Source organism: Nymphalis io, chromosome 6, assembly GCF_905147045.1.
Source record: "Nymphalis io chromosome 6, ilAglIoxx1.1, whole genome shotgun sequence".
NCBI classification, from domain to species: Eukaryota; Metazoa; Arthropoda; class Insecta; order Lepidoptera; family Nymphalidae; genus Nymphalis; species Nymphalis io.
The window spans coordinates 5,813,083-5,834,828 of NC_065893.1; the positions used below are offsets into that span (position 1 = coordinate 5,813,083).

Sequence of the window (21,746 nt, forward strand, 5' to 3'; positions counted from 1 at the left end):
CTGATAATTGACGAGGTCAAGGCGAATTTAAAACTCAACATTTCATCATCAATAACTTTTATTCATTCATTTTAAATTTATATCACAGTAGGAAAAGACCGGGCGAAAACCTGAAAATTATACTACCAAAGCGTGCAAGTAACGTAACTGTATAACTAGGTCGTTTATAATTCTCAGTGGAGAAATAATTTTTAAATAGCTGATACATAGAATCGATGTCCGTTACATTTTTACGCTACGTTACGTTATATAGATTAATTTGAACAATATTTCAGTCTCGCTCGCAACTCAAATGCTTGATATAAAATACTGTATCCAACAATGAGATTTTATAATCACTTTCACAAGTTGTTAAGTTAGCATATGTGTGTATGGATCGAATATATTTCATGACACTATTTGATCGATATTCAACTACAGAAACGACCACGTCTATAATAAGTTAATGACCTATAAAATGCCTTAATTAATTAAAATTACATTCAAGGCATCTGCTTCTTTTATCATAATTATTGGATTTTCGTCACTAGTATGCGCGACCGCATCTTCCTAATTTCATTCGTAACTTTAAATTAAAAATTAAACTAATTCATTTGACTATCACTCATAATTCAACATTCAAATATAAAAATAACAGAACAACACTCAAACTTCAATGTTCTAATACTTATTTAATACATCTAGGCTTAAAATCACAATGAAGTGTTGAATGAAATAGGGTTATCATTGGTCTTTAGAAAAAATTGGTCGAAGAGATATGTTCAAAGATATAGTGGGTTAAAACCCATGATAAGATGCTTTCAACTTATGTTCGAGTACAGATATGGTTTTAAGTTACTAAGATATGAATTGATAAATGGTTATACCATTGAACGTTTGGTTGAAGTCTATTTTATAGCAGCATTGAAGGTCCCGCTTCTACGCCTTTGTTTCCGATGGGAAGTATTTAGTACACATATATTTGCTTGAGTTGAGGTTTGAGCTCAGGCGGGATCGTGTACACTTCCTGTTCGGGCTTCTTTTTCACGAGTCGCTTCCAACGACCGCCGATGTTCTTGCGTAAACTGCGAAAACTCGCCCGCTCGTTACCAATTGGCTGCATCAAGTTGTCCTGCAAATAATAAAAATAAATAATAAGCTTTTGTTATGAGCAATAATTTGTTTCAAAATAGATTGTTTTCTACGATTAATACAGTTTATGTATACAATGTGCTGTGTATGCGTAGACCCAAAACAAACATTTCTTTCTGTTAGAGACCCCGGTGCGCGAGTGCATTTGCACTTACTTAAACCATTGTGTAACTGGAAGTCTGTTGAAAGTTATTTTAAGCCAGTTGCTATCCAAACGTTTAAAGAAGGTCGTCCCGTCGAACGTTTAATATTATTATTAACAAGTAGGTACGCGGAAACTTGTAACTGTCGTTTAACCGAACGTTCCAGCCAGGCAATTTAAACCGCGCTTTGTTTTAGTATATGTACGTTTATTAAGATGTTCAATCAGTAAATCTGTTTTATTGTGATCAGTCCAGGACGTATTTTACTTTAAATAATATCTACTATATTTTATTCTTTACACTAGGATGCGAATGAAGAAAATTACAAATTAGATGTTTAAGGTTATGAACATAAGGTAAGCCTTGAATTCAGTCTTGTTAGCATTTAATGCTTCCTGGTAAACGGTATATTTACAATATGGGTGGTCATGTACTACAAATGTTTGCTAAATATCGCAATGTAAAATCTACCTTTACAAAGAATACTCGGGACAACAATTAGACCGTGATATTAAGGTTAAAGCATTTACGAGACTGCAATTTTAAGAGCACAGTTCTTTGCATTAACCTTCTTTGTTCGTTTAAGAAAGAAGGTCGAACGTTTACAACATGTTCGCCTTGCACAGCTTTCTACTCGGTAAGCGTGTCCCGACATTTAAATTTATTTTGCACTTAGATCGTCATGCAACGACCAACTCTCTCTTACGTGGTGGGGACGCAGGTTGGACCAGTCACGTTTTCTTTCTATTGTAACTTTTCGAAACTCCTGTGATATGATACTTGTGAACTAGAAAGTTGCTAATTTTGACGCATTTTATACCGCAGTGGGATTTAGGTCAAGAATAAGAATCTAATAAAACATTTGTCTTATAAGAATATAATTTGAGACTTATAAGACAAATGTTATCTAACAAAATTGTTGTTGTTTTTAACATTACTAACCTGATCATGAGGATAGACGTAAGGCGGAGGCAGCGGTGGTGGGAACTGCCACAAGGGCTGCTGACGAAAGGCAAGAGGCTCAGGCGGTTGTTGCGGCGCGGTTTGGAGCACAGCTTCGGCTGGGTGCACCGATGCAGAGTGCTCCTCGCGCTTGCGCAGCTTGCTGTGGACGATACGTATCGCCATCATAGTTCCGTTGTTCCCAACCATGGTAACAAAAGGTCCTTCGGCACAAGTACAAGTAAACACACTGGGTTGGATCACAGGTAACAAGTTCCAGTCGGGCAGTCACAACATATTCAATTCACAATTTCACTCACAGCCGTATTGCGGTCTAATCGACGCGTGAAACTAATAACTAATTTAAATAAATTATCACAATTATTTTGTAAGTAGAACTATTGCACATATCACTGCTCCTAGGAACGCGCGGTAGACCGCGTTATGCGAGCTTCTGCTGCGCGGTGACTAGAATGTTATCGTGAAGATTGGCCGGCAGGTGCCTAGCAAAGCGCTCGCTCGTGCCAAACGACCTCTACGGAGTACTCCATGCGTCTGAGTTGAAGTGGAGGGGCGCGTATGGCTTTTATATATTCGCATCTGACGCCAGAGCGGAAGGGAGGAGGGGGCAGAGTTTTGACGATGTGGCCGTTTTCCGTGAAAAACTACGAAGTATGAACAGTTGCGATACCATCGGTCGCTCTCATATTATCGTCATGGTAATGACGCATCCAATGGCCTAACCGTTTATTTGTCCCGCTTGCTCAATCTAGACGATTAATTTGTCCGTAATTTAATGTTATAACGATCAAACCCCACGATTTTGTGACGACGGCTGTGAGTGGAAATTGGAATATTTTAAACTAATTAGTTAATTGCTCTCTACATAATACAATAATAATAAAAGCCCAGAATATTTAGTCATTTTATTATTATAATTTTATATCAATTAATTGAAGTTATAGCAACGTAAGTATAGCACAATGAACACGGCCTCGTACTGTTGCTTCAGTTATTGCACTAGATAAGAACAGGCCTGTATTGATTTCATCGATAGTAACAAATCTGAGGGATACGACATTTCACCATCAACTGAGTTCAAAGTCCATAAAATACAAATGCACAGTGGTGTATACATTTAACGCACAGCTGGGTCTACGGATAAAGTAAACGCAATGACTACAGACGTTGCATCTCTTTCTAACAAATATGTATTTACGTTTATAAAAGAGGAGGTCCGTATATATATAACTTCAACTTAAAAAGACAAAGTAGGGCTGGGCTACAGGGCAAGGGAGATCGGGGAAGGTGCATTGCCCTGAGTCCGTTCCCAACACAAGTAAGCCTTCGGGCTTTGACACGAATGTGGGGTAAAAAACACAGGTAGTAAGGCATTAATAGCTGTTACCCTTGAGATGTGTCTAGAGGATATCGTCAGTCAGTAGCGTTGCCATTGATTCAAGAATTTGTGACATTTTTAGTTAGTGTATTACAAGTATAGTTAATATTATAATTTAAATGTGTTATGTCAGTACTCAATATAGTGATTTGATAAATATATATACAGTAGCGCTAAGAGAATAGTAAAAATCTAACGTAATCTAACGTAACTAGTTCAGATACTTAGTATCGCGGTTGTATGTCTCATTTTTTTATATAAAATATATTTGACATTTAAGATGGAGGCGAATAAAATGTAATAAATAGACTATCTAGTTTTATAATTTGTAATCACACCTTGAATTATGAATATCAGAAAAGGATTTTTTCGGTTATTACGATGTTTAATTTTTCGAAAGTTGGACCTGTTTATAAAATACTATGGATTTTTTAACGTTAGAGATATATCATGGAACCATTGACGTCAATTCATGATGAGAGTTAATAGGTGTACATTTTTAATATGATCTTGATTCTAGACTATAAAGAGCTTGTTAAACAGAATAATGGATCCGATGATTGCGATCAATGGACATTTAATAGAACATAATAATTCTCTCGATATATGTATACAATTTCATTTATTTTTATGTCGTCATTATCGACAAGTAAACTATACTACAACTATGTTATAATCTAAATTTTGTCCGCGAAAAATTAAGATAACGTTTCATAAAAAGATAACAGTTTTGTCTTGGATTGACTCTCGCCGACTGTCGACCTCGACGTCTAACATAAGATATGAACATTGTGTAAATTTTATGTATTATACAAAACGCTTGTATTGTTTGTATGTAATATGTCTATTGTAGTGTTATTACATTGTGGTCAACGTTTTGAATCGAACTTTGAAAGTGTTCAAGAATTTTAAAATTGAACAAGTGTCATTTATTTTTATTTCAGAAACAAAAATGCTATTTTTTATTTATTGGTTTTTGCTAGCGTTACTTTTATAACTACCAACATATCAGCGTCTAGAAAATCTTAAATAGCGGACAAAGGTGTAATTAAATTTACCGTCATAATCGTAATCGCAATCACAGTGAAAGTTATTTTGACATAACGTTATAAATTAAACTTTGCAAATCTATATCTCTTGGCTTCCGTCGTTTCTCAGACGTTGCATACTGTCTCTGTGAGGTTTGTTTACATACAACTTCTCTTGTATTTACGAACGTATAGCTCAGCAGTTATATAAACGTTGGAAGAAAGTCATCAACTCAAACATAAACGATACGACATAAGTACGTATATATTATACATACATATATATACCTGATGTGCATGTTCACAAGCATTACAGAAATAAATTCTCAAGATACGAAACGATATACGAGTACAAGTAGAATTATTTGTGATGACGTTGTTAGGTTAGTCTATTGAATAGTTATATAGCAACGGTTATTTTATTGTAATTATCTGCTAGCAGATTTAATCACATGTGATTTACAATAAATTCCCGATGGACTATTCCTTGGTAAAGGTAAAGTTAATGGATCAGAGCAAGGCAAAAGTGGCAGGTGCGCAGACCGTACGTCTTGCTCTTACTTTATAGTTATTTATGAAATCGATTGCTATATGTGCATTATCAAGATTTACAAAAACTTTGTTTCAAACGTAGATAATTACAAATTAAATGATTAAATTAAGCGAAATTATTACGCTTGTTAATACTTCCAAGTTCTATATTTTTTAAGCTTAAAATGCTCATATATTAAATACATACGATATATTTGTTGCAGTGAGTATATCCAAGAATACCTTTACTCTTAATAAACATCTTATGCTAACAAGTGATGTAATAAAATATACAATTCCGATCAATACTTTCCTTTACTATACTAGTTTTTGCGAAAATTATAGTAAACATTTACTTAAAATATTGTATGAAATGTGTATTATTATGATACCATACCATACCATATGTTTTGTTCTGTGGCTATTGTATAAAACATTAATGCCACATTTGTAATACAAACATATGTATATATTAGCTAATGTTATATAGGGCAACCATATTTTTTATTCATCACACATTACGATTAATTAATCAATTATATTAAATATCCATTATAATTTCTGCATTCAAGTTTGAAAAAGACATTAAGTTAATCGTGAACGATAGAAAAACGTTATTTACTTCCGAATTTAGTAGCATTTAAAATGAAGTTTTTTTTCTTGACAATGATATAAAGTATATTCCTCCTAGATATAACTAATGATGATACCTTTCTATTCTTATATTTCTAAGTTTAGAAGGCATTGTACGAATGATCACGACCTTGTTCTTTCTTATGGTCAACGATCAGTTCCTGCTGTACTTTTAAGTAGGTATAAACTTTTTGTTTGTGATTGATTGATTTATGGTACGGTATTGTTAGGTTTTAACAGAACGTTTGAGGTGGCAAGCTTGGCATGATATTAAAATAAGCTGTCTAAATTACGTGAAATTATTTGTTATTAGTTCGATGCGAACGTTCACAAGCTGTATGCTGCAAGGAATTTGCCTTGACCAGGTAGGTGTCAACCTTGTGGCAGTTAGTATGACAGAAAACGAGTTTCTCTGCATACACTGGCTTTTTCATTGCAAATGAAATACCCAATTGAATTTTACATATTATACTTATAACCGGAACAAGAATAAAATGGATACTTAAAGCAAAAACAAATCGACCATACTATAAAAGAAATCTATAAATTGAATTACCCGCGTTCGAATGGGTTGTGTTTGTTTCTCCCGCAAAGGCAGATTATTGTCTTGTCGACAGACAGAACGATTAGAGAGTTGTGCTCCAGCACCACACCGACTTCGCAGTTTTCCTCTTTACACTTCATCGCCTCGAAGGCGATCGGAGCGAAGAGCATCGAATGGCGGGCACAAAGCACAGGCACTTGACACAGCTCAGTTGGGCGGAAAGGCGCCAACGTTTGGCGCTCGTCACGTTTTGGCGCAGACTGCCGGCCTGCCGACAATCTTCCTACTGCCCGCGCCGATTCTACGATGACTATTTGTCAGGCGTCGGCACCAGCACCACGCCTCGCTCACCGCACCGGTGGGTGGCGACTGAAGCACGCACCTCTCCCGTTACCTTATTGCTATGTTATGGGGGCTCGACCTCGCACTGCGAAAGCCCTTCGATAACATTTAGCAGTCATATTCAAACCACTTCATTCAAATTGACGAGTTTGTAATTCTGGCACGTATCGCATTACTGATTATATTATTATAATGTATTTTAAACCGGTCCTAACACTTTTACCGTTTCTTAATGTTAAGATTACTTAAAAGCCAAGCAAAGTAATGAGCGACCTTTTTAATAAGTAAGTCGATTTTTTTGGATGAAAGTTAATATCGTTAAAGAGAGAAGTTTCTTATTAGCGAAGGAAACAGACAAAGTAGGGCTTTATAGTAATATATTGTTCCTTCACAGCATTATTATTATTCGTTCTCATTAGGTTGATAAAACACTATCACAATCGCCGTGAATTGAAAAATCCTTAATCATAGCCATTAATATTTGCAATACTTATTTAAAATCAATTGTAAGGCCAATATATATAATCAATTGTAAAACGTCAGCTGACAAAGGGTTAGTTAGAGGGGTTGGTCGCCCTCATTTAATTATGCAGTGTTGACGCATAGTGTACTGTTTCATATTTTTACCTTTTTTTTCCTTAATATTTTTTTAAAATAAATAGCAAAATAAAGTTGGCATATATAAAATCGATATTCCCTTGAAATTCTTTTTTAGTTTACATAACATGAAGATATTGAATAAGACAAAGAGACTTAATATATCAATGGATACGAGAAGGGCAAAGTTTGTAAGTACCGAGTTACAGTCGAGTTAGTTACCCATAGTTTTTGCACTATATACAATAATAATTATAATTATAATCATCATCAAAACGTTACGCACCTTCTTTGGGCAGTAGTGAAATTAAATATCGTTTGTAAATAATATTGTAAAACGTTCGTACACTGAGGTTGTATCACCGCAACAAAATAAGCTATTTTAATTTATTTGCACTATTCCAGAATACCGTTGGGCGGTGATTTGCGATTTAAAACAGCGAACAAAAACGTTAGAGATAAAATTCAAAGCTATTACCGCTAAACTATGATGTCCAGGCGGGTAAAATTGGCTTTAATCCAAGTAGGTAGGTAGACCTTGATGGCGCATTGTTGTATAACATGCTTCAATTACTCGTAATCTAGTAGCGTCGTGTAAACTATGCACAATTTTTTAATAGCCATGAGAATGCTCCTTCCTTGATGCCAATAAAACAATTGCGTGGTACCTACCTAAAGTAACATCCAAATTTTGTATCAACAGTTCAACAACAAATATATTATATAATATTTGTGTTTTTCTAAATACTAATAACAGTAAAAAAATAACTTAGAGATTATAAAATAATTTACAACAATGATTTTACAATTAGATTAAGGTGTTTTCAACATTTTATTGATTTCGCAATGTGTTAGCACCGGTTCATCTCCTTTATGCCTTCTGCATCCCACTTGAAACTATTATCGATGTACAGTACAGTAACAGCCTGTTAATGTCCCACTGCTGGGCTAAGGCCTCCTCTCCCTTTTGAGGAGAAGGTTTGGAGCTTATTCCACCACGCTGCTCCAATGCGGGTTGGTAGAATACACATGTGGCAGAATTTCAATGAAATTAGACACATGCAGGTTTCCTCACGATGTTTTCCTTCACCGTTAAGCACGAGATGAATTATAAACACAAATTAAGCACATGAAAATTCAGTGGTGCTTGCCCGGGTTTGAACCCACGATCATCGGTTAAGATTCACGCGTTCTTACCACTAGGCCATCTCATCACTGGCGATGAGAGATCATCACATCATCTTATCGATGTATAATAATACTAATATTATAATTACTATAAAATAATTTTTACAATATCTTACAAAAATAATTCACAAATAATCAATTGAAAATACGATGATTACCTACTTTATAATATTTTATAATTTGAAACTATACATCCAAAATAGCAATGTAATGAAATATGATTTAATTAATTGTTAATATTTCTTATTCTTTATTATGCGTAAAATAAATTTGCTTACTAGATAACACTTATGTAGGGCTTCACAACACATGGAGGCCCGCATAGGCGGGCCGGCCGTCAGAGCGTCACGGTAGCATGCCAAAGCGATCCCGTGGCGCTCCTCGTTAAGACGGAAAGGGTACCGCTGGTTTTTGTAGTGGGTATTCCGATGCTCAGGGCGCACTCGGTGCCTTGGACACCGGCGAGCCCCACATACCCCCCACTGTTCCCGTGGGGAAAAGCATAACGCGTTTTTCGAGCGTTAAAAAAAAACAAGGGCTTCACAACACCATTGTGCTAATTAAAGTACCTATACGACGCCATCTTTGGACAACTTGGCTATTTCATACGCACTATTTTAGAAGTTGATAATTATTACCTTTTCTACAACAAATTTATAAAAAGTACAAATATTAACTGCTAATAAAAATACCTTTATATAGAATACTTAAAAAACATAATATGAATAGTAATGTTTATCAATGTTCATACAGTTTAGAATTACCATTATAGAAAAAAGTCAATTGGACAACTCAATAATACTTACATTTTTTTTAATACACGTCGAAACGAACGCTTTATAATTGTGGTAATCATCTTCAGTTTGAAACACTTATTTGTAATTATCAAAGAAGAAAAAAGTGAAAACTGGTCAATTAATAATATAAACCGCGAAATAATATTATTGCGATTACGTCAATTTAAACAAATGAAGTGGGCGAGCTCCGATTCTATAATAATATAATCAACAGTAATCACAGTGAAAAGATGATAAATTCTGTAATCTACCTTCAAACAAAAATAATATTATCAACACATTTATATATTTTTAATTCTTTCTTCGTTATATTGACGCCTTAATTCTATGTGTGTCTCAAAGTATTTTTTATCTTTTTTATGTGAGACGTTAATTACATTATTGGGGGCCTAGACGAATTGCATTCGACAATTATTGTCGGAGTGATTAAGAACTTCGCTTTCGTCCAAATTAATGTGTCTGTCAATTATAGGCTGAAAGACAATGACAAATAGATTAATCGCTTAAAAATGAGTGATTGTCGACATCTTATTCAGTCGTCAATTGTTGGTCATGTGATAAATAATGTATATAATTTCTATACATTTTGGTTGTTTCTACAAACGAAATCGTCAAACTGGGGATTTTGTCTGGGCTTATCATTTTTGATAGAGGAGATAAATCATTGCCAGTCTTGTTACGAAATTATCTGTCAATGCGTCATATGTTATGTTTTATATAGGGAAGTTGGTCTGTATGTTTTAAATATCAATGTTAGTTTATTCGTTTCTGTAAAAGCTTTTACTTTGTTCGTCCAATTCACTTATTTAAATTTAAAACACTATTAATAAATTACTTGTTGCCGATGAAGATATATAAGATATTTAATCTTCTTAAATATACATTTACCACTTCTTAATTATACTAACTTAGGTTACAGTAATTGTCTTAACGTCAATCCAATTTTTTATCTTATTTAATATAATGAAGTGTACTCTGTGAATATACACACACAAAATATGAGTACTCAAACATAAAATTATTTTTAAAGATAAGCCATTATACAAAGGAACAATAATGCCAGATTAATAAATAGAAATAGAAGATAAACATAGCTCAGAGTAGAAAGGACTTAAACAATAATCACTTATAAATCCTTGGACACAAGCATCTGACTCGGCCGCTCTATTGCCTTGAGCTCATGATTAGTAGAATTGTCTGAAATGCGAAGCGGTTTCTGCCCAAACAATTACGTCATCGAACAGATGTTAGGTAATTTTAATAGGACACGTAACAATCGCCACGGAAATATTTAATCCAAAGTTCAAAGAAGTACAACAAGCTTCCTCATTAACACGATTTACTGAAGTTAATCTGAGAAGAGTAGACGAAATGTCATATTATTAATATTCAATCTGATATGTTAATGACACAGAGTGACCAGACAAGTGTGAAATTACACTAGCGACTGAGAATGCATCAAGTCTTGACAAAGCGCCAAATGTAGTTATGTTGCTAAATAAAAATCATTAACCGAATGAAATATTATTTTTTATAATTTAAACCATCGTCCGTGACTAAGGACTTAAATGCTCCGTAATTAACCTTTGATAATTATGCATGGTTGATTGAACATTTGTTGAGTTCGGTATCAGTACTTATTTTTTAAAACCAAGATAATAAAAGTTTAAAGGGAGTAATTAATAGTTAGCAGTTTTGTACAGGCGTCACCAACTGGAACCGTAAAAATAATTAAGTCAAAATAGTTTTAATTAAATATTTTCCGTTTTTTTTTGACAAAAGATTTAGGTTAGTTTTTTAAATGGCAAACACCTTTAGAAACATTTATACATTAAGTGAAGTACTTAGTACCTTAGCGCCGGGTTAATGGTTAAATGCTGTCTAACTAAGAAGAAAAAGACAATGAGATTTGCCTAGAATTGGTTTGGTTTAATCTAGTCCTGGTACTTAATACCTATATGGGCTATTTATAATTATTACTACCGACTAAAACTTTATATAGATATGGTAAATATTTCACTATGTATGTTATCACGTATTCTATTTGTAGTAACGACCTCGAGAAAATTGTTCTAAATATGATTGCCAAATGTTATAAAGTCGTTGATGAATATAGAATCTCACTTTGCTTTTACTTTGATTGAATCTAATGCAAACGCTTTTTGTTTTATTGCTTCATGATATTCAGCTTAACTCTAGAAGATAACGTTCTAAACGGATTTTCTAGTTATCTTTCTTATAAATAATTTTCAGGTATTATATATTATATAATATTACGAAGAAAGACTGCAAACTCATTTATGTTTCAACGCGTTATAACTCAAAAAAACTATAGTGATGGTTTATGTTTAAGATTTATAACATTTTTACGACGATTTAGAATGTTACAATTGATATTACGTCCGAGTATCATGTATATTTTTGTTGTAATTATAATAAAATGTAACTTAATATTATGTTAAAACTGTTTCATTTAGAAAGTTGTTGATTTCTCAATGTTATATGTGAGCTAAATATTCTGGGTTTCTACTTACTGATTGCGACTGAACTTTTCTTTTAAGAAAATTACAAGAATTTAAAGAGAGACATAATTTTTTTGTACTCACTTGATTGTGAGAGCCAGCAGCACAATTATGAGGCCAACGAGGGCCATGGCAATCACTACACCTCCGATCATGTAATTCGCATCATTCGGGGCATCTGAAACAGAATAATTGCAACTTTATTAATTTTGCTACAGGGTAAAAAACGCAATGTTCATATAAATTTAATAAGAATGTTTGTGGTATAGAAATATGAATAAGAAAATTAATAATAAACAACAAATACTGTGGTTTATATTGGATACGTATATGAATCGGATACAATCTTACCGCAAAGAAAAAACTGGTTTAAAAATTATTATTACTGAGATGCAGATCTCATCATCTAAATAAAAGCCTTAAATAAAATAATTTATATAATATAATAATTATTGTATTTCTTTTATTATAAAATGACATATGTATAAGATGTACATTTTCTAAAGATGTTTGAGCTGAACGTGATTGTATATCATAATATGTAAAGTATATACTTAATTAAATAAAAACATTGCTGTGACATAAATTATGGAAGTATTATGACGAGCCGTTTGGCGTGGTTGGTAGGTACCTTTCACGCCGAAGGTCGTGGGTTCGATTCCCACCCAGGACAGACATTTGTGTGCATGAACATGTCTGTTTGTCCTGAGTCTGTGTGTAATTATCTATATAAGTATGTTTTTACAAAAGAAAAGTAGTATATGTAGTATATCAGTTGTCTGGTTTCCATGGCACAAGCTCTGCTTAATTTGGGATCAGATGGCCGTGTGTGAATAAAGTCCCAGGATATTATTATTATTATTTACTTCAGTTTGTTTTTGTAAACTCCGTATATAACGTTTTTTCATACATAACTTTAGTTTAGGATTTCTATGTGTTATTGTTCAACGTACGTAAACCGCTTCATACCAGTTTTTATTGACCGTACCACTTTGCACCAATTGTACCGCATTGTATCCTCAGGCCGCGGACGAATCGATAATGAGGAAAAAAACTAGAATTACAAAAATGGATGCCTCTGCGGACAAGACAATAACTATTGTAATTTGTTACAAGTTGAGCAATATCATTGATCTCTAAATCTGTCCTTACGCCAATTAAATAATACAGATTAGTCATATTTTATTACCTACGGTAAAGATTGAAAGTGGAAAAGTCTTCGTGAGAGAAAACAATATATCTATCAAAGTTCTTATTAAAATTTCGAAATAATACAATTTATATTTGGTCTACCATACGATTTATTTTATGTAAATGGTAACAGGGCTGAAAGTTATTTGAATAATAATCGAATATTATTCAAGGCTAACAGACAAAGTTGCATACATACAAAAGGGATTACATGTCGCTGATCTTTGGCATTATTTTCAATGTTTTATATTTTTATATTGGTAAAAGTAAATACTTCAAAATACGATTGGTAAAATTTTTCGAACTATTTTTCATCATTACCTAATATTAATAGTGATACATTCCAAATTCAAAATAGTCAAAATCATATTTAGCTCTATACAATCTGTAGAGCTGAATTCGGAAACATGTGAAATGCCTTCGCCCTGCGGTTGGTGTATGTATCCATACGAATTGTTATATGTACTGCGACTATCTATAGAAATTCTTAATTACATTTAGGAACGAACGTCTAGATTATTCTTCACTGTCAGACGAAATTCAAGCATAGAAACAGAACATTTCGTTTAGTAATGGTTAAATTCCTAAAAATATTCAAAAGATAACTTTTCTTTGTTACTGCGAGAAGTATAAGCAGTTAAAGAGTACGGTATCACTCACACCGATATTGTTTATGTTACGTAATAACGTCCTTTCTTCTAAATTTCTTGTACTTAAACGAGATATCTTCTAACTTATTCTTTTTATTCTCCACTTCTTATTTATTCATAATATCGCTGATCAAAGTACCTACAGTTACAAACAATGTTATATAATTTTACACTATAAAAAACTAATTACTCGTACTTATAAAATAACAAAAGTTTAGTATGATACATTTAGATAATAGAGTTTCAGTTCTTGAAGCGTTGTGGTTTCCTCAGTATACAGTTACAATAAAATAACTTATATAATAAAACGACTCATCTCAAGTTTATATAATGGAGAAATCCGTAATTATTGTTATTATTATGAAACGACTTTAAAATAAGAATGAGAAATACTTAAGAGAATAACCCAATAACTTTTTAATGGGCCCGACCCAGGATTTCAGCTATGAGCCCAAATAAACATTTAGTTAATAAATCAAAATATACTTTGTTCAAAGTGGTTGTTATAAGCACTTTTGAATAGTCATCTTATAACTTATTAAACTTGAAGCAGCAACCGTTTTCGAATGTAAATTGTACTGAGTATAATGGTAAAAAATCAGTAGTTAGACCTAAATATACATAATTATGTAAAGTAAAAAAATATATCCTGCATGAAAAGCGACCTCCATATATATATATGTAACTTGATTTTAATATTGCCTAGTTAATGTTTATTTTTATTGTTATATAATATAACATATTAAAATAAAATATTAAGGTAAGTAAAGCTATAAAAGCCAGTTTCCCCAAACGTATCCATAATATTTCACACTATTTTTACATAATAGATTTTTTTTTTATTTATGTTTTAATAAAGATTTCGATAAGATCAACACATAAACACGTTTTATTAAGTTATTTCCATTTTACAAGATAGTGTAATTAATTACGAAACCGAGTAATTCCAATAAAATAATTCAATGCTAGAAGTCCACTTGCGTCGTATGTGTTTATAGCAAGAAATGAAAATAAAAAATATTATTAACATTTAAGCTGTAAAATGAATATTCGAAAATATTTACAAAAAAACTGGTAATAGAAAAACCTTTGTTTTCGATTAAGTATGTGTATTACAATTTAGTTTTAGTCATATCAATTATATTTTATGCTCATTGAAATAAACATAAAATGACTCAGTTAATGTGTATAATGACCAAGGTACTTCGAAGTCAGGTGTGCCAGTGCATCGTCCTCGCGATCTGGGGTTAATGCTCCTAACATCTAGGGCTACAATGATCCAGATATATTTTTACAAGCTTAATAAAAAAGTTATTAATCCAGCCACGCTATTTACAAATTATAAATAAGTTATAATGACACTATTTTAAGCATAGATTTTTGATTTTTTTTTACTTGGCAAGTGAAGTAAAAATTACAATTCAACTAGCAATTAAACTATAACTAAACAACACTTCTATACTATGGACACTTATAATAAAATATTTTGTTAAGATAAACTTACAAGGACTTCGAAGAAGTAATACAGATAATTAGGAAACAATAATAATAATGTCCTCCAGACCGATTTCGGCCACGGCGGCCAATCTCAAGAGAGATTAGCCAACTACGCAGGAGATATTATAGTGCGCAAGTGTGTGCACAAACACAGGTGCACTCTTTATTCCCTAACTCTCATAATCCGATGGGACGGCAATCCGACACGACCGCAAAGAGTTCAGGCACAGGACCAACGACTTTACATGCTTTTCGAGGCACGGGAGTGTACACACTTCCAACTTCCAGACTCCGGCCTGCTACTGAGAGAAAACCCCAATAGCTTTTTATTGGCACGACCTGGGAAAAATAACAGTTGTGAATTGGAAAAAGTATTAAGATATAAATATACATTCGATTATTGATATATTGTTATCATTATTACCTTCCCGTTTCAAATAGTTCATATTAGGCTGATTTAAAAAAAAAGTTTCTTAGTTGAGATTCTCCCTTGAAATAATATTCCAAGTCCTATCTATATTTTTTTTGAATTTTGTTTGGTAAATGTTATGTACACTTGTCATCTGTGAATGTGATATACATATTTATATTTTATTGTGTAAACATTATATATATATATAATCTTACACCAAACGACCTTGAGATGGTGCGTTAATGAGAATAGTTGTACGTTACTTATCGGCTGTTTATTTTTATGAAATCGTAATACTTATATCAAATTCGTAACACTTTATACTTGTTTAATTAATAAACGTATACTTAGCTTAGTTTGGTTCGTAACAGAATACTTATAACCTTGTAAATGATAATGACCGCGAATACTAGCTCGATACATTACAAAAATTTTTTGTCAACAATATTCAATTAAAGATTTTTCACACTAGTATTAATTCTTAGAAATTATTTCATTATATAGCCCGTCTTATACTGTGTGAAAAAATAATTAATTACAAAAACCCAATATAATTGCCGAACGACGATCCTTTGTTATTTAAAAGTCAATTTGACGTTAATAAACTTGTTCACTTATAATGTCCTCTGATACAAAAAATTGGTAGTAAAAAACAAAATGTACAAAAGATTAATCTATGTTATATTCATATTATAAAAGATGGAGAGTTTGGTTGTGATCACAGAAACTAGTTTACTGTCAGATTTCAATAAAAAAACTGTGATAGACCGGTGTTTAGGTTTTGTCCAGGACCGTCTGGGCCACAGCGTGCCACACTCTGATGGAGTGTGCCGCTTGGGGACCTAACCGCCTGTCCCTGGCGGCCTTAGTCGGTGGAGACCTCTCGCTGCCGAATGTGATAAAGGCCATGGTTGGTAGCGAGAAGTGCTGGTTGGAGACGGTCTCCTTCTGCGAAAATATCATGTTGCAGAAGGAGGCAGCGGAGCGAGAGCGTCAGGAGAGGGCCTCCGCTGCCTCGCTTCGCCGAAGAAGACCGAGGAGAAGGCGTCGGCGCTATGCGCATCTTCTCCTCCCGCCGTAAGTGTTGCCGGGCTTAAGGGGCCATGGTACTCCGAAAACCCCCTAGAACTTCAACGAATACGGTAAGCTGTATGTGAGCAACCGCGGGCACCGTTCGTCTACATCTATTTTATAAGACCTCTGTACCTATCTGTATAGTCCAGAGTGTTGATACTACTTGGTATGGTATGATTGGTACTTTTAGCCCAATTTCAACATACCATCATGTCATACAACTTGTTAGAATGATGACAAGATTGCCGATAGTATTTTAATATGTATTAAAGGCAGTTTCGCCTTGTCTCCAATTGAGGTAATAAGATATTAAAACATTTTACAATATTATTTCAAATTATTATTATGTTATAATTATTTGTTTCTATTATCAACTTTATATGTACCTTATGTAATTATTCTATTCGACTGTTATTGTAACTGATGCAATATTATTACCTTAAATTGCGTAGCGTTATTGATTTTTATCAAGCACACACACGCACGACTTAAGCAAGTTTCTTGAAAAGGTTTTTATTGTTTATTAAATAGTTTTATTTCACGTGTGAGTTTTGTTCACATACAAAGTTAAAGTTATAAGTTTGCTAAAATTGCTTTATAATGGTTTGTAATATATTAATTTACCGTTAAAATTCAAATAAAAGTATAGTATATCTTGAAATAATTAGTAATTACATTATTACACGTATCGTGTGTCACAGCTTTATAATTGGCGCCGTCTAGCCTTTAAATATGCTAGATTAACGTTTTTATCATTCCACGTGTAACCTTTTTCCACAAAAGGCTCAATAGTCTCAACACGACTACTGACAATGCGGTTTCTGCATAAAAGTACACTAAAAATAAATAATAAAGCGCTTTATTTACTCGTCATTATTTTATAGAGTTAAACGCAAAGGAATTAAAATGCAATTGCCTGCCATCACGCTTTCAAAATACAGGGGTATTTTTTGAATTACATAAATAATTACAAAAACCTGTATTATTGCTGGAAGTAAAGTTGGTAATCGCTATAAATGAACAATATAATTGATTATAAATTCAATATTACTGAATAACATATACCTACAAAAATATGACAGTAAATAATAATGTCTTTCGGACCGATTTCGGCCACGGCGGCCAATCTCAAGAGAGATTAGCCGACATATTATAGTGTACAAGTATATGAGCAAACCCAGGGGCACTCTCTAATCTCTAACTCTCATAATCCGATGGGACGGCAATACGACACGAAAGAAAAAAGTTTAGGCGCGTTAAGGCATTACGTGCTTGCCGAGGCACGGAAGTGTACAGAATTTTAACTTCCAGACTCCGGGCTGGCAGTGAGAATTTTCGACGAAAAAACCCAATAACTCTGTTAGCCCGACTCGGTCTGTAGCCTTACATCTAGCCACTAGACCAACGAGGCATTTATAAATACAAAATAAAGATTATGAGACTTAAGCACAAAATATACATATGGAACAGGTTGGAATCGTTTTTTATAATTGTAACTGATTTTTGAATTTAAAGCAAATACTAATATGTCGCACAAGAAATATGAATACAATAGTGTCCAATAAAAACAATATCAGAGTATGTCACCCGGTGGCTATCTCTCTTTACAGCCGCGCGTGACATTTTTTAGTGCTTTCATATAATGAAGCGACGAAATCCGGTTCGAAGCACGTTTGTATCACGAACTTTAACAGCTCATTATTGAATATTATTGCGTCAATGTTACAGATTCTTTATAATCACAAAATAGTCGACAAAATTCAACAACATTTGGAACGGTTATTAAGAGTGAATTCAATCTTTCTATAGATATCAATATTTATACTTAAGTTGAGCCAGTTTTCTTCTTATAGCACAGATTTATTGTCGACGACTTTATATTTGAATTGCAGTCTCATTTGATGTGGTAAGTAATTAGGATCTGCCGAGTTTTCAACGAGTCTAATTTTAATTTATAACTAGCTTTCGCCCGCATCTTTTCCTGCGTGTTGTTGCAGGCGTTAGGTATAAAAAGTAGCCTATGTCCTTCCTTCGGATTCAAGCTTGCTTTTAAACAATTTTCATTACAATCGATTCAATGGTTTAGACGTAAAAGCGTGACAGACAGACAGACAAACTGTTATATTAGAATAGATTAATGAAGAATATCCTCTTTTACAATTTCAGGTCAATCTTTCCTACTAGTATTAGTCGTGTACACAAGCCTAAAATTTTATCATATACAGAAAACCTACGCATATAATTAGCTTATCATCACGTCGTACATGCATGAATTATATAATACGAATCGTACCTACTGTATCTTTAGTAGTCGTACATTATTCTATACAATTTTTATCTACCATTATTTAAGATAAATTTTGTAACTGATACTTCATTAAATAAACAAAAAACATTAAATGTAAAATTTAAAATTATATTAAATTTAAAAAATCTAGAAAAACTTAAATAAGAAATATAATAAATCTAGAAAAACTTAAATAAGAAAGAAGTTCAATGGAATGACAAACCTCTAACAAAATTCATAAAACTTATATTTATCAAGAGAAGAAGTGAATCGGACAAAGAAATGATTCAATATTTGTTTAAAACATACGGTAGTCATCGGGACAAAAATAAAGTTCGTTTGGTTAAATAAAACCGTTACTGTAATCAATTTGAACGGTAGCGAAAGTGACTTACTTTCAAGCGAAATTCATGTCAAACTATAAGGCGTCCAATTTACATTTTAACGGAATGAAGTATGAGCACAAATATTATCTAACATTATATAATATCAATATATAAAACAATAGCAATTTACGTTTTAAGAAAAGATAAATTACCAATATTACAAAAACGAGTATGTATTATTTCAATTTGTGTTAATTAAAAATATATGTATGTTTCCATTAAATAGACAATTTAATCATAATATCCGTGTTAACATTTACACGTTACAAATTCTTATAAATAATATACCAATCGTTAAACTCGTCTATATTAAATTTGATTTACAGAAATGAAATAACTAATAAAGATTACTTTTTTGTTAAATTTATGAACGTTTGCATAAGTATTTAACAAGATATCTATTAACAAAGTAAATGAAATTAAATTAAAAATAATAGGTAGTTCAATCAATTGAGCCCTTTTAATTAATTCATAAGTATCTAAAACACAATTTTCATTCATTATATTGCTACATATCTCAAGGATATTTCGACTGTTTGGAGTATATATTAGGGATATTATTTACAAATTAATGTAGAAAATAAATATTACATTTAAATTTATTCTATTATATATTTATTAAACTTAATAATTCAATTCAATTCACTAAATAGGAATAAGAATATTTTGTATTTAAAGCATCATATTATGTATATAGAGTTGTAATATCCTGTCGTAGACTCGTTTTAAGAATTGTTTAACTTTTTTATGCCATTGATCATTTTATTAACGCGTGTTAAGAATGTCAACGATATTTTAAAAAATATTTCATGTGATGTCACGGTTATTTCTTTGTAACGGAATCGAAAAATCATTTGAATTTTCGTATCATCTATTTATTAAGTTAGCTAAAAAATAATTTTAAAATAATTTTCAATGATCCTATTTTTTACTAAAATTAATGCTGTGCAACTCATAATATATTTGTGCTCTAATGCATAATCAAACACTTTAGTATCTGCGAGAAATTTATCGACAGCCCTCCTCCAAGGGTCAGACAGGCCGGATATTACTTATTATATATATATATACCGTTATGGATATTATTTGATTAATAAGTCATATTAATTAATATAAAAAATTAATAATTTTAAATTAATATGAACTACAATACCCTGACGTGTTACCTTTCAATCTTATATATTTCTATAGGGTCAGGGCTTATCATTATTAATTCCACTTTTGTTACTAAGATTCAAATCATCTTAAAGGATCTATATTTATTGCAGCAATCTACGTAAGATTCACAAGGACAAACATTCCTTAAGAATCTTACGTAGAAAAACGTGACCGTTGCAGGACGCTGTTTATGTGAGACATTGAAATTAAAGGTTAAATAAATGTAACACTTATATGATATATAATTAAAAAAAACTAATTATAGAATATGGAGTTAAATAAATACAAGCGTAGTTTCCTTTAAAAAACCTTTAAGTAAAAAAGTAAAAGTAACAGCCTGTAAATGTCCTAATGTCCAACCCACTGCTCCAATGCGATGGTTTGAGGATACAGATGTGGTAGAATTTAAGGGAAATTAGACTCATGCAGGTTTCTCACGATGTTTACCTTCTCCGCTGAACACAAGATGAATTTTAATATTTTTCTTATAATAATAACATAGAACAACGAAATGTATTATACTATACTGGCCACGCGCATAAGAAGAGAGGGGTTGGTTTACGCCGTGTGGCGTCACGGCATACGATTCATCAATATGTTTGATTTAGATGCTCACATAACTGATGTCAACATCGACACGATTATTTAATTAATTAAATAAAGTAACGACTTTCACTATTATCCTATGGTACATGATTTCTTTTGACGGAAAATGGGCACATTAAAGAGAAAGCAATGATCATTTCTGATAATCAGGCAGGAATAAAACAATTCACAGTTGCTTGGGAAATACAAGTTAGTTAATTTACATTGTACTCACTCGTTGTATAGGACTCATGTGTAGCCGAGATGGTTCAGTGGTTAGAACGCGTAAATCTTAACCGATGATCGTGGTTTCAAACCCGGGCAAGCACTACAGAATTTGTATGTGCTTAATTTGTGTTTATAATTCATCTCGTGCTTGACGGTGAAGGAAAACATCTTGAGGAAACCTGCATGTGTCTAATTTCATTGAAATTATGCCACATGTGTATTATACCAATCAGCATTGGAGCAGCGTGTTGGAATAAGCTCTAAACCTTCTCCTCAAAAGGAAGAGGAGGCCTTAGCCCAGCAGTGGGACATTAACAGGCTGTTACTATACTCACTCTTTTTTTATCATGTAATCAAACATATCATTCAATCATATTTTGATATATTAATTTAGTAATACGCCTGGTTGAATGACACGAGACTTTTCTCGATTGATTTATTTAATGAAGGACTTATAAACAGATATACTGCATGGACAAGT

General features: G+C 32.6%; 1 protein-coding gene across 4 annotated transcripts in view; it reads right to left on the bottom strand.

The window, feature by feature from the left end:
• Positions 1 to 236: 236 nt before the first annotated feature.
• Positions 237 to 21,746, bottom strand: part of LOC126769039 (uncharacterized) — a 166,283-nt gene continuing 144,773 nt past the window's right edge. For 3 of the 4 annotated variants that reach the window (XM_050487580.1, XM_050487581.1, XM_050487582.1), the window contains 3 exons: positions 11,882 to 11,975; positions 2,217 to 2,379; positions 237 to 1,111 (listed from right to left, as the gene is read on the bottom strand). In XM_050487580.1, coding sequence (XP_050343537.1) covers positions 947 to 1,111; positions 2,217 to 2,379; positions 11,882 to 11,975 — 422 coding nt within the window. In that variant the 3' untranslated portion in view covers positions 237 to 946. Of the gene's footprint in view, positions 1,112 to 2,216; positions 2,380 to 6,363; positions 6,708 to 11,881; positions 11,976 to 21,746 lie in introns of those variants that run through there. The other variant, XM_050487583.1, reaches the window with a different exon arrangement.